Source organism: Platichthys flesus, chromosome 15 (assembly GCF_949316205.1).
Source record: "Platichthys flesus chromosome 15, fPlaFle2.1, whole genome shotgun sequence".
In the NCBI taxonomy this organism is placed as follows: Eukaryota; Metazoa; Chordata; class Actinopteri; order Pleuronectiformes; family Pleuronectidae; genus Platichthys; species Platichthys flesus.
In genome coordinates this window covers 762,609-786,496 of record NC_084959.1, presented here as the reverse complement: position 1 = coordinate 786,496, position 23,888 = coordinate 762,609, and the positions used below count along the sequence as shown (strand labels likewise).

Below are 23,888 nucleotides of genomic sequence, written 5' to 3'. Positions count from 1 at the left end.
ATCCCTCACATGTGGCTCTGAGGTTTCTACGTATTGTTATTGGAATCGAACCTGTGAGGTTGAAGGTTCCACTTTATTGCTCCGATGTGATGAAGCCTTGTTCAACTTACCAACATAGTTTCTCCTGTTCTGCTCCGTGAGGCTGAACCGATGCTAACATGGTTCAGCTCGTTAATAATTAAACAGTTTTATTATTTTGACTGAGTCCTCAAAGAACCTTCCACCATGTGACCGATCTGCAGATTGAATCTGAATCCAAACAGAGACGGAGTTTAAAGACACGTGACGAGCTGCAGGAGCAGAACACGCGTGTTGCTTCAGGGAAATCTGAATCATTGTTTGAACATGTATGTGTTTGAGAGCAACAAGAGTCACTTTGTGTTTTAGTCCCTGAGGATTTAATCTGATCTGCAGTTTGTAGCTGGATTACATGATGATAAGAAACATGTCTCCAGATCCTGAGCTTTAACATCTGACAGCTGTTTGTCTCAAGTGACAATCTGCACATGATACAACATGTTGACCCCCCCACCCCCTCTGTGTGCGTGTGTGCGTCTGTGTGTGTCCGTGTGTGTGTGTTTGTGTGTGTGTGTGTGTGTGTGTGTTTGTGTGTGTGTGTGTGTGTGTGTGTGTGTGTGTGAAGAAGGTGTGTCTGATGTTTGACTGATCAGATTTTGATCATGGTCAGCAGTGTCTAAGAAGGACTGGGACCATCAGACCGCCACTGGTCTGTATCCAGATGAAGCTTCCATGAAGGAGTCTTTTCTTTAAACCACAGAGAACAAAGAAACACGAGTCGATTCCAGAAAAGACTTTTCATTCTGTTGATCAGAATGTTTTGATCAATGGTATCCGGTGCTAGCAGTTAGCTTCAGCACTTTGTTATTATGTTGTGATGTCACTGAAGCTTCAGACTCAACACAGGAAACAACAAAAATCATCTGACAAACATTTGTGACGTTTCAACGTGATGTGAAACAAACTCTGTTCTTTGTTTCACAGATTATTTCAGACGTGTTTCACAACTTCAGTCTATAAATATCAGGACGAGTGGAAAAAGGGAAGTAAGATGAGTGAGTTGTCCGTCTGTCGTCCGTCTGTCGTCCGTCCATCTGAAACACAACAACATGCCGTCGCTGCTTCTCCACATCTTCTCCTGCCTCTGTGTCCTCACAGGTGAGTCTCATCCGGACTGGTCTTTGTTTTCACCTGCTTCTCAGGTGACCCTGTTGATCTACAGTTCCATCCCAGCAGCCCCTGGTGGACTTTAGAGTAAACGCAGTTTCTTTCAGCGCTGCCCTGTGTGTCCCGAGCCACCAGGGAGACGGTGGTGGGCACAGCCGGGCGGAGGGTGACGCTGCCGTGTCGGTCGGAGGCCGTGAAGCGGAGCGGTGTGGAGGTGTGCTGGGGGAGGGGGGAGCCGTCCCTCTTCACCTGCCACAACATCCTGATCAACATGGCCGGAGAAGACGTCTCATACAGGAAGTCAGACAGGTGAAGAAATCACTCACGTTTAACTAAACCTTTGTTTACAATACTAATTTATTTTCGTAATCTGACTGCATAATGTTCAATTGCTCCATTCCTACTCAGGGTATTAATTAACCCTAATCCTAATAAATCCTCTCCTCTGCAGGTTCTCTCCATCCTCCACCTCCTCTCTGTCCATCTTCCCCTCTCGTGCATCAGACTCTGGGTTCTATCACTGCAGAGTTCAGCTGCCCGGTCTGTTCAACGACCAGACCGCCACCATTCACCTCATCGTCCTCAGCCGTAGGTTCACAGATCCACCACCAGTTCATCCGTTAGGTTCACCATTACAACCAGAATCTGCTCGTCTGTCGTTCTGCAGCTCGCTCTCCGGCCGAGGACGCAGAGGACACAGAGGACACCAAGGACCTGGACGCCCCGGACACTGCCACCGGTAAGTACGGGACTGACACTGATGCTGGTGAAGCTACGGGAGCCCTGAGCGGACACAAGGTCTCCATGTCCTCCCACTGTACGTGGAGATAAAATATCATGCATACAAACGCTGCCATCTTGTCAAAAACTACCAATGTCGTGGGATAGGACGTAGAACTTCCTCGTTGGACAGTAGAAAACCTGACAGTAAAGTGTACGTTTATTTTACAGTGAGTAAAGTGAGTGATCTGTGGGGGTCAGGGTGCAGTTCATGGAGTGGAGCCGCAGCCACCAGGGGGCGATCCAGATGATTTTATTTTTGTTGTCCATCTTCATCCATTGTCTTTGTTCAATGTGGTCAGACTCTGAGCTGCCCTCTACTGGTAGACTTCAGTACTGGGGCAGAAGCGGCGCATTGACTTCATCAACACTTCTCTGAAACTGAAAATACACACGTGAAACTTCATATTATGTCGTTGACTGTTTGTTTGTTTTCACCTTTTTCCAGGTGACACAATACAAAGTCTGACAGAGGAACAAGGAAGTGAGGTCACCAACCCCACAGAGCCAATGGTGGCGCTGGTTCAGGTAGAAACGAGCAAGACGAGACCAGTTTGGTTCTCTCCAACCATCAGAGGCTCCTGTCAATAAATCTATAGATCGTTAAAGCTCCAAGTCGTAAACCAACCAGAACCTCACCGATCATTGTTGATCCATGTTTCACTGATCATAATCTACAGAGTAACAACAGTCAACACCGAATAATATGATTCAACTCATGAAATCATAAACAATTTAATCAACGAGTTGAATAAAAAGTTTTTACATTTAGACGTCAAACAAAGTTACATTGATTTGTTTAGAAGAACAAGACAACCAACAAACGTCTGTGAAGCGTCACTCACTCTTCACTCAGAAGAGTAAACATGTTTGTTTGTTTGTTTGTTGACAGTCACCTGTTCAGCAGCCAGTGACCAGTTTCCAGACGTTCATTGGAAACACACTGAGACTGGCGTTCATCATCTTCATCCCCATGTCGCTGCTGACTGCTGCCTACAGTCAGTACACACACACACACTCAGACACACACACACACACACACTCTCACACACACACTCAGACACACTTTCACACACACACACACTTTCACACACACTCACACCCACACACACACCCACACTCTCAGACACACACACACTCACACACACACTCACACCCACACACACAAACTGTCTCATACACTCTCACTCTCACACACACACCTTTACACACACACACACTCACACACTCTCTCACACACACACAAACACACTCACACACACACTCTCTCTCACACACACAAACACACACACACACTCTCTCACACACACACACACTCTCTCACACACACACAAACATAAGTGTTGTATGACATGGTGTTATCAGGGTAAATGTGTTGTTTCATTGTTTCACGTGTGTACAGGAGTGTGGAGGTGGAGCCAGAGACCAGAGGCTGACAGGGGGCTCAGCCAATCAGAGGAGGAGGAGGGACACACCTCAGTGTAGACACTTGAGACCCGTGTTTGCTTGGTTACCTGAGTCACCTGAGTTTCCTGAGTTTCCTGAGTTTTCAGACAGGATTTTGCAGAGTGTAGTTGTTTATCGCTGTGGTTGTTTTAATAAACATTCTTTACGTTCTCTGTATGAAGATATTGTTCGTTCTATGTTTGTTTGTAACCTCATGTATAACAAGTAGAAACAGTTTTTTCAAACATTCAAACACCAGGGGGCGCTTGAAACCCTGAAATAAAGACCTTGTGCAACAGCATCTGTTATCGAGTCCTGGTGATTGGTCATGTGATCCTCTTTACCAGTTTGACTACTGGGAGACCCTGACCACTGAGGTGTTGTGACTGGTCTGTTTCTGGAAGTTCAGTGGAAATAAACTCTTCTAGTTCATCTGGGATTTACTAGAAAAATAACATATGATCTGTAGAATATTAGTCATAGTAGCAGTAATAATAATAATAATAAAGTGCTGCTGTTGCTGTTGTTCTGAACATTAAAGTTTATTATTTATCTATTTAATAATTCAGGAAAGTTGTCCGTATGTGGAACACATGTTAAAATCTTCTCGACCTTTTCCTGGCTTGATATGGTGGAACCTGTTTGAACCTGTTTGAACCCGGTGGAACCTGTTTGAACCCAGTGGAGCTTGGTAGAACCCGGTGGAACCCAGGACTCTTCTTCAGTTGCTGAAGTCGAGGAAGAGAAGGGTCTGAAGCGTCCCCAAAATGCTGTTTCTGGAAGAAGCATTACATCCGTCATGGTTTAGACTTACATTCGAGAATGAATTCTCAGCTCCCACCTGAGAAGAGGGCAAATTATTTGAGTCTCCATATGTTTTTTTAATCATTAGTAATGTGCTTATTAAATATTTTCTATCTTCTCCTGCCCTCCTGAGCTTGTGGTTTGGATGTGGGAAGTCGTGAACACATGGGCTTAGGGCAACAGGGTCATGGACATTAATATTAATGCTGCTGTCAGAAGCCACAGAGCCCTTTGAGTTAGCATCCTAGCACCTGGGTAAAATAAAGAAAGACATTACAGTTTTTCTCAGTTGTTAACACACAAAAAGCGAAAATTCGGCACAATTTGCACAACCTTCACTTCATGTACCAATCACTCGACCCAATCTGGCACTACTTCACACTCCCTTATCTGCATTAGACTCTGACTTTCATTCTTTACACTCTGATGTCAATTACACATCACATTGTTGTCAAAACACTACACACAATGTTCAGTTGTTGCACACACATCTCAAAGCATCAACCTACAACACACAAATACTCAAATCTCTAAACATTCAGGTCTGTTGAGCAATTTCACCTCATTTTCACAGCCAACAGGAGACTGAAATTGTAGATATGGTTCGTGAGAACAACTCTCTCACACTCAGACAAATAAAAACTAGGATCCTGGCTGACCATGCTACATTTAGAAACGTCCAGACCGTCAGCCTCTCTACATTGGAGCGTATTCTTCATAGGACTGACATGTGGATGAAACAAGTGTTCAGGGTCCCGTTTGAACGGAACACAGGCATGAAGGAGTTACAGTGAGAGTTTGTGCTTGTAAGTACCAACATTCAGCTCTGACACATGCATGTATTGTAACTGTAATCTAATATTGTTCCTTTTCTACAGTGTGTCACTGTAGCCCACTGTGTTGACCTCTCTGTGTCCACACTGTAACTTCATTCTCATGCTGTCTGTGTCAGCGGATCCAGGAGCATGACACAGCTCATGAGTTGTACCAGTACATCTTTATTGATGAGGTGGGATTCAACCTGGTGAAGAGGAGGCGACGGGGCAGAAACCTCAATGGCCAGCGGGCCATTGTTGAGGTCCCCGGCCAGCGTGGTGGGAACATCACACTGTGTGCTGCAATGAATCACCATGGGATCTTGCACCGTCATGCCCACCTAGGGTTCTATAACGCTGCCCGTCTCCTCGTCTTCCTGCATGACCTGCTGGTACCAACTGGCCAGATAGATGACCCACAGCTGATCAATCACGTTCTCATCTGGGACAATGTGAGCTTCCACCTTAATCTCCTTTCCTGAATCTCATTGAGGAATTCTTTTCAGCTTGGAGGTGGAAGATATATGAACGGAACCCACAGGACCTGGTCCCACTGCTCCAGGCCATGGAGGAGGCCTGTGGTGACGTGAGTGTCGAGGCCTGTCAGCATTTTGTGTTTGAGGTTTTTAGTTTTCTGTGTGCAGTTTTGAGAAAGCCTTTATTGTTTTGAAAAATGTGTGTTAACAATTGTGAAAAACTGTAAGCTAACGTACCCACAACAAGTGCAGGACAATTTATTTTTATCGTCACTGCAGCTGTCGTTCTACTGGTTGGAGAATTTCACTGACAAGTTGCACGTAAAGGGAAGTAAGAGCAAAAAATAGAATCTGGGAGTAAAAGTTTAACGAACACAGAAGCACGATGAGGAGAAGAGCTGAAGCTTTAGCACAGGAACTCAACAAGTGACAACAGGGCCAGCACAACGCTCGACCTCGAGCACAGGTCGGGCTGGTGAGTGTGAGAGCGTGAAGTCATTCTGATCTCTGAGAAACCACATTATGAGGAGAGGAAATCTCTCTCTCTATCCAAACGAGCAGAAGAAGGTGAAACTCTTATAATTCACATGACGACATGTTTGCAGGTAATTCTTGATTCTTTATTCTTGATTCCTGAAATCACCTCAAACATCTCAGTTTGGTTCATTGACGGCTTGGAGCTCAGTGGTTTTCTGACAGGAAGTGAAACTCTGAGTCCGATCTGCAGCCACAGCAGGGCCCCCCCCCCCCCCGCCCGGATATCAGGAAGCAGCTGTGACACGTGTCGACATGAGGAAGTCCGGTGTGGACCACAGCCCTCTGTCTTACATGTCGATTAGAGCATGAAGTAGTGAGGTGAGCTACTGGCTGTTTAAGAGGCTAGGCACTGGTTTGTATGCTACTAGCTGTTTATGCAGGTGCTGCCCTGGTCACAGGGATCTACAGACACCTGACGGACAGACCATCATGTCTGTTATCCCCTTGACTGTACCTGTGTGTAATGGAATAAAGGTTAGTTAGTTAGTAAGATAGATATATACATACATACATACATACATACATACATACATACATACATACATACATACATACATACATACATACATACATACATACATACATACATACATACATACATACATACAAACATACATACATACATACATACATACATACATACATACATACATACATACATAGTGTAATGGAATAATGCCATTATACCACACTGATATTATCTCTGCTCATTCATACTATTTCTCCTTGTGAAACTGGTAAGATGACATCACAGCCCCAGATCTGACTGGGCTTGTCTCCTCCCACCACGACCTCCAAGAGGTCTTCAGAATTACAATTATTCCTGAATCTATTTATTTCAGATGTCTCACCAGGTCATTTCCATCACAACAGACAGACAGACAGGACAAGGCAATGTTTCTTCTTCTGTAGTTTATTTTCCTGCAGAGACTGTGGTGAGCTATCAGAGGGAACTTTTTACAGTGTGTGCAGCTGTGGTGACTCACAGCAGTTGTGTGTTTAAATATGTGGAGTCAGTGTGCGATGCCACTGTGCGACCATGAAGCTGCTGCTGCTGCTCGCTCTGCTCTCAGGTACGTGTGATCTCACATCTTCATCGTCTCCTGTCGACCAGACAACTGGTTTTAATAAAGTGACTGATCATTAAACACTGGTATTAGTTCATGTAATTAACTTGTAAAAGATTTTCTCCTCTGACTCAGTTTGACTGAGTTTTCCTGTTCATGTTAATATGGGTCAGTATCATAATGTTAGTTGTTAGTAAATGTTAGTTATTATCATTATGTTAATATAGTTTTTCATTATTATGTGTATATTTGTGATTATGATGTCATAGTGAAACTCAGAGATGTTATATTTCAGTTCGATAAATCCAACATCAGCGGACGATGAACCACAGAGCTGCAGGTTTTATTTTTATCTTCATCACGAACACAGAGACACAGAAGCTTCTCTCAGTTCCTCTGAGGTGCTGAAGGAGCTGTTTGTGTATCGCTCTGCACATTTTCCTGCAAAATGTCCTGAAGCGTCCCAGAGAGCGAGTGGACGTGTGGACGAGGTTTCTAACACGTGACGTGAAACCTGAAGAACACAAACATCTCAGGATGAAGAAGAGGAGCCGGACACGTAGAAGATGAAGACGTCCACTTGGAAACACGAGGAGATTCCAGATCCTCTGGTGATGAGGGCCGACCCCGGTGTGGATGAGATGTAAACAACAACACTGATCTATCCACAGCAGAATTTATACGTCAGGTCCCGCCTCCTGCAGCTCTACAGGCTCCGCCCCTCACCTGGATGTTCCCCACATGTTCCTGTTGGCGTGAAGGAGTCGGACCAACAACCTGCTGCTGTTGCTTCACAGACACTGACTACACAACATGTCCAGATACTGTTTTACTGAGTTCATGTCAGAAAGAAACTAATGAAAACTGCCACAAAGAGTGAATTGCGTCTATGTCTGTGTCCCCAGTTGGTGAAGGAGGCAGCGACCAGAGCGTTGCAGGCCGAGCCGGTGCCAACGTCACTCTGCCGTGTCGCTACGACATGACGGATCACAAGCAGCTGTCAGTTTGCTGGAATCGAGGAGACATACCATGGAGTAAGTGCAACAATGAGCTCATCACCACAGACGAGCTGGGCGTGAGAGAGGACAGCAGAGGGTCCAGCAGGTATCAGCTGCTGGGACCACTGGACCAGGGGGACGTGTCCCTGACCATCCTGAACGTCACAGAGTCGGACGCTGGACGATACGGCTGCAGAGTGGACATCCCCGGCTGGTTCAATGATGAAAAACACCACTTCGACTTGACTGTTGACTCAGGTGAGACAGGAAGCTCAGGGGTGGGGCTTGCAGCGTTGAAGATGCCTCATTGGTCAAACACATCATTGTCAGGTTTTTTAAACTTTGTAACTTCATCTCTTTTGTGATCGACCGCAGCTCGATGTGAAACTTTAGCCGTCAGCTGTTAATGCATCAGCAGTGTCATTCATCTGATCTTTAGGTGATTCCACAGTGGTGTTAGGTCTGAAGGAACCTTTAAGCTCCTTGAAAAAAGCTCCTGGGACTAACTTTTGCATAATTCGACCGATCACGATGTCACATGATATTACGATAGAGAGATTTACCCGGGTTTCAGACCAGGAGAGGATTTCTGTAATTCTGTGCTGATGCTTCATGTTGTGTTGATGTTTCAGTTCCACAGACGACCACATCAGTGACCTCCGAGACGGCCACACTGCAGACAACCGACACACACACTGCAGGTCCTCCAACACACACACACACACACACGCACACACACACACACACACACACTAAATGATGAAGAAGCCTCATCGTCTGCCGCATGTCTTCGTCCTGCAGGTCACATGAACGCCACAGAAACTGTCCCGACTTCCTCCTTTAGCAGCGTCATCAGAGTGAGGAATAAAGATCACTGTCCCTGCTAAGGCTAACAATAACTATTGCACAAGACATTCAGTGTGTGTGTTTGTGTTTGTGTGTGTGTGTGTGTGTTACAGCAGCAGGAGAGCAGCAGTGTGACCGTGGCTCTGGTGTGTGTCATGTTCGGGTTGATAGTGTTGGTCACAGCGGGCGGAGTCGTCTTCCTCGGTAAGTTCAGTCCATCATGGCGGCTGTCACCTCGCTGATTGGCTCAGTGACAGTCGACCATGACGGACGACACAGAGTCACTAAACAGTCACAGTTTATTAAAAACACTTTCATCCAGTGAAAATACAAAATTCAGTCAGTTGATGTATTACCATAAAATAATCTCCACATTATCAGTTTAAGATATATAAAGAAAGTTTAAGAAAAATAAATAAATAATCAACATGGATGTTAATAGATTTGTGTCTTAGAGCTCAGATTTAAATATTGCTAGAACAGTGAGTTTCTTCTTCATGGTTATGTAGTAAACACTTCCTGTTGTTTCTGTCTGTTTTGTTTCTCTAGTGACAAAATGGATGCGCCTCCACAAAGTGTAAGTTTCATCCCGACACTCAAAGTGAGAAGCACATTTTGAACTTTTCTTTTACAGGCGCTTGATGCTTCTCGCGGTTGTAAAATGATGACTCAGCAGTTTGACCTCAAGGTGGGAAACACCTCATGTCTCATCACCACATGTGACCACTGCAGCGGTCCCCTGAGCGTCGTCTTCTCAAGAATCAGACGATTCCATTTGTCAAAGTGAAACTCAGAGATGAGAGGAAACCATGAGGCACATTATTGATGAAGAAACGCAGAGATTGGTTCTTCTCTTGATTTGGCAACAACATGATGATTTGAATTCAAAACATGTTAAAGGAATTTATCATTGAAATGCCCGATGCAGAGGCCGCCTCCATCCGAGGACACAGTCTAAAGAGCACATGAAGAAGATGTTCTTCGTGGGCCATGAAGATCAAAAACCATATTAGACATTCTTCTCTCCGAAGGTTTTCCTACATCCGTCACAAGCTTGTCCCAGTCTTACTGATGCATCATTATCTCTTAGCTCATTGTGGCTGTTAGCTGTTAGCTAACTGTGGCTGTAAGCTCCTAGCTCACTTTGGCTGTTAGCCCACTGTAGTCGTTAGCTCACTGTGACTGTTAGCTGTTAGCTCACCGTTAGCTGTTACCTCACTCTGGCTGTTAGCTATTAGCTCACTGTGGCTGTTAGCTCAATGTTGCTGTTAGCTGTTAGCTCATTGTGACTGTTAGCTTACTGTTAGTTCACTGTGGCTGTTGGTTCACTATGGCTGTTAGCTGTTAGCTCACTGTTAGCTGTTAGCTCATTGTGTCTGTTAACTCACTGTGGCTAAGCAGTCAGCTCACTGAGGCTGTTAGTCCAATGTAGTCGTTAGCTCATTGTGGCTGTTAGCTGTTAGCTCACTGTGGCTAAGCAGTCAGCTCACTGAGGCTGTTAGTCCACTGTAGTCGTTAGCTCATTGTGGCTGTTAGCTGTTAGCTCACTGTGGCTGTTAGCTCACTATTAGCTTCTAGCTCACTGTTAGCTGTTAACTCACTCTGGCTGTTAACTGTTAGCTCACTGTTAGCTATTAGCTCACTGTGGCTGTTAGCTCAACGTGGCTGTTAGCTGTTAGCTCACTGTGGCTGTAAGCTATTAGCTCAATGTGGCTGTTAGCTCAACGTGGCTGTTAGCTGTTAGCTCACTGTGGCTGTAAGCTATTAGCTCACTGTGGCTGTTAGCTCACTGTGGCTGTTAGCTATTAGCTCGATGTGGCTGTTAGCTGTTAGCTCACTGTGGCTGTTAGCTCACTGTGGCTGTTAGCTATTAGCTCGATGTGGCTGTTAGCTGTTAGCTCACTGTTAGCACTCTTTGATCAAATCATTTGTAATTTTGGTGAATTAGTGTAACGCCTGTAAAGCTAGTTTGTGTCTGTGTTCCAGCCGTCAGCAGCAGCTCAACACTTCCGTCCAGTTCAGTTCCACGCTGCAGCTCCAAAGTCGGGATTCTGCAGTGGAGAACGTTTATCAGATTGAAGAAGGCGTCGCCAGAGATGTGTACGAGTACTGCCCATGAGGCATGAAGCTCCGCCCACTGACCTGCCTGGGGTCAGGTCCGTCCCTCACAGCATCAGAGACAGTGTGGACATGGACATTCCAGACCTCTGATGTCACACTGCTGGACATTTAGTAGAAGAATAGTAACAACCTACGAGGCTCATGGGTCATCAGTTGTTTCCAGTGAGAGACGACATGTCACAACACGTTTTCATGTATTTATCAGATTAATAATAAAAGTTTTATCAGATGTGACTCGGATGATTTCTGTTGACCAATGACAGCAACTGGGACACGAAGACGTTTACTCTCCACACAGAGCTGCTGGTTTGTAGTGAATACTGGTTATATACAGTCACTGATCCTCTTTATAAACAGTCTCTCATAGTCTGTATAAGCTAAGAAGCCGTTGGCCGTTACCAGTTTCTCCTGTTTTTCTTGATGATGAAGATGATGACGATGATGATGATGATGTAACGCTCCCCTCGTCCTATCAGAGCAGCAGAGCAGAGTCTGGTGTCTGTGGCTGAGGTAAGATCGTCTCTCTTCTTCTGTGCTTTAAACCTTGTTCATTCTCTTAAATCTTCGTGTTTCTTCTTCGTGTCTGAAAATTAAACTCAAATAAACTGTTTACATTGAACTTTGAACTTTTATTTAACAAAGTCAATAACAAGAGGCCGTCAGTTAGTGTGTGTGCATGTGTGCGTGGGTGGATGTGCACGTGAATCTTCCTGAACTCGTATGTCTGTGGAGACCATTTTAAGCATTGACCCTAAAGAGTGAGGACATTTTGACCGGTCCTCACTTTTATTTGACTGTTTGAGGATTAAGACCTGGTTCCAGGGTTAGAACCAGGTTTAGGTTTAGGTTAAAGTTAGGTTTAAACTTTAAGTTTAGATGGTTAAGGTTAGGGGCTCAGGAATGTACTATGTAAATGAGTGTCCTCACTAAGAAAGAAATACAAACGTACTGAGAGGTGTAAAGGCCGAATTATAGTCCTGCGACTGCAACCGCGGAAGGCCACGCAGTTGAATCGACGGACTCGTTTTGGTTTATACTTCTCTAACGTGCTGCGCTCGTTGCAACGCAATTCACCGCCAGAACACTATAGGCAAATCGAACAAATGAGACGACAAAATCCTCGCCACTGCTCCACTTAGAACATAAAGAATAATAAAACACATCAGACTCACTCTGCAAGGTTTCAATGTGTGAGGATTTTTATTGGATGATGGTTTGAAAAATGAAAAATACAGACTTGGTGTGAAAAGACCTTTACTGTGAAGGGAGAAAAGCCTGAAACACAGACTGATGCTCCACCCACACTGATACAGGTCAAATTAAAACCTCCTCCATCCACACTCACACACCAACTCGTTGCAACGCAATTCACCGCCAGAACACTATAGGCGGAGTAACGTTGTTTGTCGAAGACAAAACACACAAAGAAGAGAAGTCTTCTTCTTCGTCGACTGTTTATTTATGTCGCCACTCCGGCTCCTCATAGCCTATTTCTGGCAGACAAATCGGCCAGTCAGTGACGGGTTATACAAGTGGTCATACTTTCGGATCTCTTCTGCCAAGTGCTCTTCTGTTTGGTCCATATTCGTTCTTCTAAATCTTCCGTGATTTCCGCGTATTGTGGGGCATGAAACCAGAAACTAGACTCCGGACGGGAGTCAAGCCGACCAATCACAAGCCTTGCGGGCTGCGTGAGGCTCGCGTCGCTTTGTCGTATAGTTAGAAAAATTGGCGGACGCACGCAAGCCGCCAGAGGGCTCGAAAGGGGCGTGTTGCGTGTCTTGCGTGCATGTGTGCGTGCAACCCGACTATAATTCGGCCTTGAGTCCAGGTGGTGTTAGTTAGTTGACTAGTTAGTTAGTTAGTTAGTTAGATAGTTAGTTAGTTAGTTAGTTAGTTAGTTAGTAAGTTAGTTAGTTCGTTAGTTCGTTAGTTCGTTAGTTCGTTAGTTAGTTAGTTAGTTAGTTAGTTAGTTTATCCGATTTTAGTTCGGTTTGGGTTAAAAATGAGAAGCGGCAATGGCTGAAACCCCCAAATTGCCCCTGGTAGTAAAAGTAAAATCCATGGAGGCACTTTATGAATGTGTGTGTGAATGGGTGAATGGAAAAGACGCTCTACTGTAAAGTGCTGTGAGTGTCGTTCAGACAAGAAAGGATCTTTATATTACAGAGCACTCACCATAAAGTATTGGTCCGTTCCTCTCTGGTGTTTCAGGGTCCTTCATCCAGACGTGTGTGACTCTTCATCAACGGACGACAGCAGGTCAGACGTGAACGTTTTCTCCTTGTGGCTGCTCATGTTTTACAGGTTTCAAATGAGAGACTGGAGGAGGAATTAAAGGAGGATTTGTTGAATAAACAACATGAAGTGAGTCTGAAAACTCTTCAGGACATTTTTTTACTTGTGTACTGTTTGTTCTTTCTGACAGAAATGGATCCTGATAGTAAGAGAGGTGAGGCTGTTCCACTGTATGAGGGGAAGTATAATGTGTACCCTGAACAGCAGGGACAGTTTGGCACCTCTGGACAGTTCGGCCCTTCTGGACAGTTCGGCCCCTCTGGACAGTTTGGCCCCTCTGGACAGTTCGGCCCCTCTGGACAGTTCGGCCCCTCTGGACAGTTCGGCCCTCCTGGACAGGGCGGACAGCCTGGACAGCCTGTTGGACCTGTAGTGGTTGACCATACCACTGTGGAGATCACCACTAAGCCCCCCCGGGACCACTTCATCTGGTCCATACTCAGTCTTTTCTACGCAAACATTTGCTGCCTTGGACTGGCAGCTCTCATCTGCTCGATCAAGGTGAGCTCATGTGTGACGTGTGCCATCAGTCATGTCCCAGTCGGCTGTCTTTACAAACCAAGTCCAAGCATTTTTATAAAATAAAATAAACACAACCTCCAGTTGAGTCAGTCACGTTTAAACACTGACTCTGAAATCAACTGCACCACAGAAATGAGTTTTCTCCTCCTTGATGTGTGGTCTCTGAGCTGGTAGTCTCAAATAGACTTGGAAACCATCAGGATCAGGATGTTTCTTTTTTCTTTTCGAACAAATGAGACGACAAAATCCTCGCCACTGCTCCACTTAGAACATAAAGAATAATAAAACACATCAGACTCACTCTGCAAGGTTTCAGTGTGCGAGGATTTTTATTGGATGATGGTTTGAAAAATGAAAAATACAGACTTGGTGTGAAAAGACCTTTACTGTGAAGGGAGAAAAGCCTGAAACACAGACTGATGCTCCACCCACACTGATACAGGTCAAATTAAAACCTCCTCGATCCACACTCACACACCAACAACATGACTCTCACTGAAACAAGAGGATCAGACTGAGCTCAGTTCAGCTTTTGTAAGTTTTGTGTTTGATGATGAATCAACTTTGAAAATGGAAATGCTTTGGTTCTTTCAGGCCAGAGACCGGAAAATGGTTGGAGATATGGTTGGTGCCCGACACCACAGCTCCACCGCCCGCACACTCAACATCATCAATTCCTCTCTGGTTATCGTCTTGATCATCATTTCTATTATTCTCTTCTTCTATGAACCAATGATCTCGGGAGTCATCATCGGCTTTTGGGCCCGCAAGTTGTAAACGAGCAGAGACGTCGGCTGTTGCTGCTCGATTCTCTGATCTGTCACATTTTATACACATTTTATACATTTCATACCTTAAACATGTGAACACAACTGATTTGTATTTGTGTCTCCAAACAGTTTCATTTGACAATAAAAGAGTTTCCAAACCCGTGAGAATTGATCAACTTCACAATGTTACAGAACATTTCAGACTTAAATCTGAAAGCTACAAAAAGATAAGAACAGTTATGACAGAGCAGATTCAACGTTAATGAATCAGTGACAAGTGAAAACGACACGTGTTCCTGTTAAACCAGCGTTTGAAAACTAAAACCAGAGCGACTCACAATGAATGCTTCAACCGTGAGGGAACAAACCCAGAACAACAAGAATCAAGAAAGTAGAATTTCTTCAAAAAGCCAAACTACAAAGTGCTATAAGTAAGTGACATTTAAATGCTGCTAAACAGTCAGTTTAAACTTCTATTCAAGGTGAAGTTGGAATAGATGTGTTTCAGTTTGCAGCAGAAGATGTGTGGACCTTCTGTCCTGGAAACACAAAGTGACCAGTGAAAGAAAACCCCTGCAGCTTAAAGGAAGAGAAGAAGAAGAGGCGGATGTGAGTCCAGAGCAACATGGAGGAGGAAGTGAGCGGACGAAGACGAGGCTGGACCTGAAGAAGATTCCAACATCACAACAGATTACGAAACACATGAGTGGTTACAACGAGCTGAATCAAAGTTTTTCTTACAAAACAAAAGCTGCAGTTGCTTCATTCTAATGAGTGTGAGTCGGTGGGAATGTGCCTGTCAGGACATCTTCACTCCAGTTTGTCAGGTTTACCTGACAGCTCGTCCAATCAGAGCAGCTGAATCAGTCTCAGCCTGACGCTCACACAGGTAAGATCTCTTACCTCTTCTTCTCTGGTGTTTGTCTATTGGGTGCCGTTTGTAAAGCAGCTCACGCTGAAAATAACAGCAACATTTTGTCACATTTAGCTTCAAACCATGTTTAAAAAACTGGTGTGAATTTTTGAGAGTCACTTTTTTGCACCTTTACAACAATATTTTTTAACTTAGAGATGTTTTAAATATTTAAATCCAAATGTTAAATGTTACACTTAAATGTTAAATGTTAAATGTTAAATCTAAATCTAAATGTTAAAATTAAATCTAAATTTAAATGTGAATTCTAAATGTTAAATCTAAATCTAAATGTTGAATTTAAATCTAAATGTTAAATATAAATCTAAATGTTAAATCTGAATTTAAATCTAAACGTTAAATCTAAATCTAAATGTTAAATCTAAATGTTTCGGGTGAAACTAAATATTTAACTAATATAATCAAATGCCGGTAATAGGAAGTAACAAAATAAAAGCTTGAGGAGTTCAGAGTGTGTTTATAGCATAGACTGTATATATAGATGGACGGAGGGTCCGTGACGTCACCCATTGGTTTCTGCATAGTGAGAATGAGGCTAGTAGGAGGCGTTCCCCCGGCGCCATCTTGCTGGTGCTTACTCCTCCTCGGTCCTTGTAAACGAATCAATGGGCAAGAGGAGGAGCGCGAGTGAAGACTGACAGCCGAGCGATGCTCGCGCAGCTCAGCGTGTCCAGGTTAGCTCAGTGCTAAGGAGCTAGGCTACATGCTACCCGACGCTGCTAACCGGTTAGCGCTGTGCTGTAGCTGGTCGCGATCTTTTCGAACTCACTAGAGGTAAGTAACCTTGAAACTACAACAACAAAACCTATGCTTTATCTATCATCATAATCATATGCTTACATGCCTCAAGTGGTTTTTAATGTTATTGTTATAAAAATTACCGTTTATTTAACACATCTAATGAAAAGATTGAAGCAAGTTAACTAGAGAGTTGTTTGTTTAGTGACTTGATTTTAATAAGTTAATATCAGGACACTACATGTGTAAGCTGCATGTGATAGTAACTATGTTTCACAAATGTGCTGATACAGGCTGGTATATCCTCCATTCCCACCTCGTTTATTTAGCCTTTTATGGGATTTTAGGGTGAATTGGACAGATTAGATATGATTATAATCTCCACACCAGTGTTGTAAACAGTTCTCATTAATTATATAATTATTTTTCCACAGAGGGAAGTGGAGAGACTTTATGTGGACTGTTTTCAACAACTCTGTGGGAGATTATCACCTTGAATATTACAGATGAGGTAGAAATACATTTTATCTACTTGTACTATGTTTTATTTCTGTCAGTACATTACATTTCATTTGGCTGACACTTTGATCCAAACTTACTTACAACATGTGGTTCAACTATGAGGGTACAAACCCAGAGCCCAGTACATCGGTTCTGTCTGAAATCTGTGGTGCTGAACACAGAATAAACTGTAAGAACCAGTCTTTGCTGGAACATACACAACATAAGACATTATTTTATAATGAGTTTCTTCTTTTCATTAGCTGAAGCACTGCAGCACCGGATCTGTCCTCAGCAGCAACATGATGGAGATCGGCAGCTTCAGGCTGGTCATCACGAGGACGACCTGCACAAGCTTCATCGGCCCAACACTTCACGTTTTCTCCCTCAACTAAAGATGGCCTGCAACTGTCTAGAGTTGGCAATCATTGCTATGTATCATGGATAATAGATTTAATTTCTATATTCATTATGGTTGGTTAAAAAAATTATTATCTTTTACAATCTGATTTGATACAATTTAGATAAAAACCCAGTGCTTTATTTTTCTAATTCCCCATAAGAGACAGAACACCGTCAGCACAGCTGAGTCCTTCAGGCTCGTCCGTCCCTAATAAAATGACAGGAGACATAAAAGAATGGCAATATTGTATAGGAAGTGTTACTTATGAACAAAGTTTCTGTCCAAAAAATTCTGTGGATATTCAACTCTGTATTTGAATTAAACAGTGCACTACCAAGACAATGCAGTATGGAGTTCTTCCACATTATCTTTGCTTCGATTGTTTGTAAGGTATGAAAACAGGTCTGTACCTGGAGTCAGTGCATAGGTGATGAAACTTAGTGTTCAGTCTTGTTGGAGTCCTGTTCTGTCTCCTCATGTTGGACATCCACTGGTGCAGGCTGTCTGAGTCACCTGGAGGAAAACGCGAAAACACACCGATATGTGATACGCTGATTTTACAAAATTCATTGTAAATAGAGTAGAAATGTACAGTACACAGTTCATGGTAAAATTGTAGTTGCTATGTAACAATCAAGTTGCTTGATTTCTCAGAAGTTATTAAAGCATTTCTGTGTACCCTTTTGTCATTGCTCAAGTGTTGTCTCTCAAGTGTTGACTGCAGAGGCTCGGAATCCAGTTCGGTCTCTTCATGTTGATCACCCACAGGTCTAGCCTCTCAGGATCACCTAGAGGAAAACTAAACGAATAAAAAATACGTAAAAAACAATATCTGTCAGGTTACCATCTTCATACTTATGTATATGCAAAAAATAAAATGTCAATAACTTCAGTCTTTTTAGATATCCCAGTTCACATAATCCATCTGTTGCATTGCCTCTTTGTGTTATTATGGGCCTATTTGTTACACTTATACTTTAAGTTATTTCATATTCATATAGTAACTATTTCATGCCATATTCACGTTTCTAACACAAGTGAGATAGGTTTAATAGAGTTTGAAAGTGAACAATTATGGAACACAAACTTAGTATTCACTGTAACCATAGATGACATCATCTAGTGAAACAAATATATATAAATATAATAACTATTATTATTATTATCAACTACCCTTGCCAGATGTATATAGCCTTAACATTAACAAATAGGGTTAGTCTCGATAATAAAACTCATGCTAAAGAGATAATATAACATCATTTAAGCTTTCATTCCTGTGACCAGGCTTACATATGTGCGCAGTAGTTTTATATGACGCACCAACATTGATCGCTGTAACTAATTATCCCCATGTCTACATTGAAACACTTCTCCACTATGGCTAAAGTGCGCACCGGTTTACTGTGACGAGCATTCACGCTCCATAATGTAGCATGAGGACCGCATCGGGCTGTGCTGCTCAGAGAGGAGCCTACAGGCTATGCGGTGAACACAAGCTTAAACAACATTAGCTTAATCTCGACATAAGCTAACAAGCCATGCATCGTGAGCAACACTACCTGCTAATCATTGCTAGGCTTCTAATATATGAATTAAATAAAAATCGATTTTCACTCACCGGAAGAACTTGACAACAGAGCTGTGAGACGGTCTGTTAGTTCAATGAACTGCACAGCCAGCCATGGTTTGTGTCGAGTGAATCGACGGGGATCCGCCGACATGAAGCTACGAGTGGACCGAGCAGCTTGCAGGTGGCTTGAGGGGAGCTAACGAGCGGCTAGTGACAAGGCTGTGGCCGCATCGGAGCCTGTGCCCAGGTGTCAATCAATAGACCACGCCCCTAATTTTGCGTAATTTTAAACATCAATATCGCTTAAACGGGGGAGTTAGAAAAAAATTCAACCCCCTCAGAGTTGTCATGAATAAAGAACCTCGCGATTGAGACTAAAACCAAAGGTTGAACCATGCTGTAAACAGGTTTAATTCTGCAGTAAAGTTGGGCATTTTAACATTGGAGTCAATGGGACTTTCTGTTTCTTGGAGCCAGCCTCTAGTGGCCACCCAGTGAACTGCAGCTTTTTACACTTCCGTATCGGCCTCATCGCTCAGCCCAGGATGTTGCCCCTTGGTTTATAGTGGCAAATAACAAATAAATCTTAACTGGGGAAATGGACTCTTGGACATGGATTATCGTGATATTAACTACACTACACTGCTCTTGAAGAGGCAACTCTGACCTACTCGAGCTTTTATTTAGTTACTTCCTGTTACCGGCATTTGAATTTGCATTATAGTTAAATGTTTAGTTTCACCCGAAACATTTAGATTTAGATTTAGATTTAACATTTAGATTTAACATTTAGATTTAACATTTAGATTTAGATTCAGATTTAACATTTAGATTTAACATTTAGATTTAGATTGAACATTTAGATTTGACATTTAGATTTAGATTCAGATTTAACATTTAGATTTAACATTTAGATTTAGATTTAGATTGAACATTTAAATTTAACATTTAGATTTAAATCTAAATTTAACATTTAGATTTACATTTAACATTTAGATTTAGATTAAACATTTAGATTTAGATTTAAAATTTAGATTTAGATTTAGATTTAGCATTTAGATTTAACATTTAACATTTAAGTGTAACAGTTAACATTTGGATTTAAATATTACAAATATCTCTAAGTTGTAAATGTGCAAAAAAGTGACTCTCAAAAATTCACACCAGTTTTTTAAACATGGTTTGAAGCTAAATGTGACAAAATGTTCCTGTTATTTTCAGCATGAGCTGCTTTACAAACGGCACCCAATAATTGTCAGGTTTTAATCTGTAAAGATGTGTAAACATGATTTGACCAGACTGTCTACTGAGACCTCCCTCTCTCTCTCTCTCTCTCTCTCTCTCTCTCTCTCTCTCTCTCTCCTTCTCTCTCTTTCTCTCTCCCTTTCTCTCTCTGTCTGCCTCACTCTCTTCTTGTGTTTGTGTATTGGTGGTTGTTGTGTCGTTTATTCACACAGATTAATAATAAAAGTTAGTTCATCAGATGTGACTCGGATGATTTCTGTTGAACAATGACAGCAACTGGGACACGAAGACGTTTACTCTCCACACAGAGCTGCTGGTTTGTAGTGAATACTGGTTATATACAGTCACTGATCCTCTTTATAAACAGTCTCTCATAGTCTGTATAAACTAAGCAGCCGTTGGCCGTTCCCAGTTTCTCTTCCTGTTTCTCTAGATGATGGCGATGATGATGATGATGATGATGATGATGATGTAACGCTCCCCTCGTCCTATCAGAGCAGCAGAGGAGGGTCTGGTGTCTGTGGCTGAGGTAAGATCGTCTCTCTTCTTCTGTGCTTTAAACCTTGTTCATTCTCTTAAATCTTCGTGTTTCTTCTTCGTGTCTGAAAATTAAACTCAAATAAACTGTTTACATTGAACTTTGAACTTTTATTTAACAAAGTCAATAACAAGAGTCCGTCAGTTAGTGTGTGTGCATGTGTGCGTGGGTGGATGTGCACATGCATCTTCCTGTACTCGTATGTCTGTGGAGACCATTTTAAGCATTGACCCTAAAGAGTGAGGACATTTTGACTGGTCCTCACTTTTATTTGATTGTTTGAGGGCTAAGACCTGGTTCCAGGGTTAGAACCAGGTTTAGGTTTAGGTTAAAGTTAGGTTTAAACTTTAAGTTTAGATGGTTAAGGTTAGGGGCTCAGGAATGTACTATGTAAATTAGTTATCTCACTAAGAAAGAAATACAAACGTACTGAGAGATGATCAGGTGTAAGTCCAGGTGGTGTTAGTTAGTTAGTTAGTTAGTTAGTTAGTTAGTTAGTTAGTTAGTTAGTTAGTTAGTTAGTTAGTTAGTTAGTTAGTTTATCAGATTTTAGTTTGTTTTGGGTTAAAAATGTGAAGCGGCGATGGCTGAAGGTCGGTGGTTCGATCACAGTCTTCCCCATCAGTCTGCCGTGGTGTCCTTGGGCAAGATACTGAACCCCCAAATTGCCCCTGGTAGTAAAAGTAAAATCCATGGAAGCACTGTATGAATGTGTGTGTGAATGGGTGAATGGAAAAGACGCTCTACTGTAAAGTGCTGTGAGTGTCGTTGAGACTAGAAAGGATCTTTATATTACAGAGCACTCACCATAAAGTATTGGTCCGTTCCTCTCTGGTGTTTCAGGGTCTTTCATCCAGACGTGTGTGACTCTTCATCAACGGACGACAGCAGGTCAGACGTGAACGTTTTCTCCTTGTGGCTGCTCATGTTTTAAAGGTTTCAAATGTGACACTGGAGGAGGAATTAAAGGAGGATTTGTTGAATGCACAACAGGAAGTGAGTCTGAAAACTCTTCAGGACATTTTTTTACTTGTGTACTGTTTGTTCTATCTGACAGAAATGGATCCTGATGGTAAGAGAGGTGAGGCTGTTCCACTGTATGAGGGGAAGTATAATGCGTACCCTGAACAGCAGGGACAGTTCGGCCCCTCTGGACAGTTTGGCCCTTCTGGACAGTTCGGCCCCTCTGGACAGTTCGGCCCCTCTGGACAGTTTGGCCCCTCTGGACAGTTCGGCCCTTCTGGACAGTTCGGCCCCTCTGGACAGTTCGGCCCCTCTGGACAGTTCGGCCCCTCTGGACAGTTCGGCCCTTCTGGACAGTTCGGCCCCTCTGGACAGTTCGGCCCCTCTGGACAGTTTGGTCCTTGGGGACAGTTCGGCCCCTCTGGACAGTTTGGCCCTCCTGGACAGGGCGGACAGCCTGGACAGCCTGTTGGACCTGTAGTGGTTGACCATACCACTGTGGAGATCACCACTAAGCCCCCCCGGGACCACTTCATCTGGTCCATACTCAGTCTTTTCTACGCAAACATTTGCTGCATCGGACTGGCAGCTCTCATCTGCTCGATCAAGGTGAGCTCATGTGTGACGTGTGCCATCAGTCATGTCCAAGTCGGCTGTCTTTACAAACCTAGTCCAAGCATTTTTATAAAATAAAATAAACACAACCTCCAGTTGAGTCAGTCACGTTTAAACACTGACTCTGAAATCAACTGCACCACAGAAATTAGTTTTCTCCTCCTTGATGTGTGGTCTCTGAGCTGGTAGTCTCAAATAGACTTGGAAACCATCAGGATCAGGATGTTTCTTTTTTCTTTTCGAACAAATGAGACGACAAAATCCTCGCCACTGCTCCACTTAGAACATAAAGAATAATAAAACACATCAGACTCACTCTGCAAGGTTTCAGTGTGTGAGGATTTTTATTGGATGATGGTTTGAAAAATGAAAAATACAGACTTGGTGTGAAAAGACCTTTACTGTGAAGGGAGAAAAGCCTGAAACACAGACTGATGCTCCACCCACACTGATACAGGTCAAATTAAAACCTCCTCCATCCACACTCACACACCAACAACATGACTCTCACTGAAACAAGAGGATCAGACTGAGCTCAGTTCAGCTTTTGTAAGTTTTGTGTTTGATGATGAATCAACTTTGAAAATGGAAATGCTTTGGTTCTTTCAGGCCAGAGACCGGAAGATGGTTGGAGATATGGTTGGTGCCCGACACCACAGCTCCACCGCCCGCAGACTCAACATCATCCATTCCTCTCTGGTTATCGTCTTGATCATCATTTCTATTATTCTCTTCTTCTATGAACCAATGATCCAGGGATTCATCATCATCTTTTGGGGCAGCAAGTTGTAAACGAGCAGAGGCGTCAGCTGTTGCTGCTCGATTCTCTGATCTGTCACATTTTATACATTTTATGCCTTAAACATGTGAACACAACTGATTTGTATTTGTGTCTCCAAACAGTTTCATTTGACAATAAAAGAGTTTCCTAACCCGTGAGAATTGATCAACTTCACAATGTTACAGAACATTTCAGACTTAAATCTGAAAGCTACAAAAAGATAAGAACAGTTATGACAGAGCAGATTCAACGTTAATGAATCAGTGACAAGTGAAAACGACACGTGTTCCTGTTAAACCAGCGTTTGAAAACTAAAACCAGAGCGACTCACAATGAATGCTTCAACCGTGAGGGAACAAACCCAGAACAACAAGAATCAAGAAAGTAGAATTCCTTCAAACAGCCAAACTACAAAGTGCTATAAGTAAGTGACATTTAAATGCTGCTAAACAGTCAGTTTAAACTTCTATTCAAGGTGAAGTTGGAATAGATGTGTTTCAGTTTGCAGCAGAAGATGTGTGGACCTTCTGTCCTGGAAACACAAAGTGACCAGTGAAAGAAAACCCCTGCAGCTTAAAGGAAGAGAAGAAGAAGAGGCGGATGTAAGTCCAGAGCAACATGGAGGAGGAAGTGAGCGGATGAAGACGAGGCTGGACCTGAAGAAGATTCCAACATCACCACAGATTACGAAACACATGAGTGGTTACAACGAGCTGAATCAAAGTTTTTCTTACAAAACAAAAGCTGCAGCTTCTTCATTCTAATGAGTGTTTATTAAATGACAGTCACATCACACATGATGAGTTGTTCAGGGACAGTGAGTGAGTCGGTGGGAATGTGCCTGTCAGGACATCTTCACTCCAGTCCGACCAGTTCATCAGGTTTACATGACACCTCATCCAATCAGAGCAGCTGAATCAGTCTCAGCCCCACGT

General features: G+C 43.0%; 2 protein-coding genes and 1 long non-coding RNA gene across 8 annotated transcripts; 2 read left to right on the top strand and 1 right to left on the bottom strand.

Moving 5' to 3' along the window:
- Positions 1 to 1,089: 1,089 nt before the first annotated feature.
- On the top strand, positions 1,090 to 3,700 carry LOC133969919 (hepatitis A virus cellular receptor 1-like). Its single transcript, XM_062406645.1, has 7 exons — positions 1,090 to 1,176; positions 1,293 to 1,494; positions 1,637 to 1,773; positions 1,853 to 1,924; positions 2,414 to 2,493; positions 2,858 to 2,963; positions 3,368 to 3,700. The coding sequence occupies exons 1-7, from the start codon at positions 1,128 to 1,130 to the stop codon at positions 3,448 to 3,450; spliced, it is 729 nt and encodes a 242-aa protein (XP_062262629.1). The 5' UTR covers positions 1,090 to 1,127; the 3' UTR covers positions 3,451 to 3,700.
- Positions 3,701 to 6,824: 3,124 nt separating this feature from the next.
- LOC133969264 (complement C1q and tumor necrosis factor-related protein 9-like) lies at positions 6,825 to 23,106 on the top strand. Of its 6 annotated transcripts, XM_062405629.1 has the most exons (11): positions 6,847 to 7,116; positions 7,406 to 7,753; positions 8,016 to 8,366; positions 8,741 to 8,809; positions 8,910 to 8,965; positions 9,068 to 9,158; positions 9,504 to 9,531; positions 10,941 to 11,585; positions 21,438 to 21,485; positions 21,652 to 22,166; positions 22,782 to 23,106. In XM_062405629.1, the coding sequence occupies exons 2-8, from the start codon at positions 7,747 to 7,749 to the stop codon at positions 11,071 to 11,073; spliced, it is 735 nt and encodes a 244-aa protein (XP_062261613.1). In that variant the 5' UTR covers positions 6,847 to 7,116; positions 7,406 to 7,746; the 3' UTR covers positions 11,074 to 11,585; positions 21,438 to 21,485; positions 21,652 to 22,166; positions 22,782 to 23,106. The 6 variants fall into 6 exon arrangements, with proteins under 6 accessions (XP_062261611.1, XP_062261613.1, XP_062261609.1 ...); XM_062405627.1 differs by lacking the exon at positions 7,406 to 7,753 and having other exon boundaries at positions 6,825 to 7,116; positions 9,071 to 9,158; XM_062405625.1 differs by lacking the exon at positions 7,406 to 7,753.
- Positions 16,824 to 19,016, bottom strand: LOC133969697 (uncharacterized). Its single transcript, XR_009924236.1, has 4 exons — positions 18,860 to 19,016; positions 17,921 to 18,040; positions 17,652 to 17,754; positions 16,824 to 17,448 (listed from the first exon to the last, which is right to left on the bottom strand). It is a non-coding gene; the product is annotated as an uncharacterized LOC133969697 (long non-coding RNA).
- Positions 23,107 to 23,888: the final 782 nt, after the last annotated feature.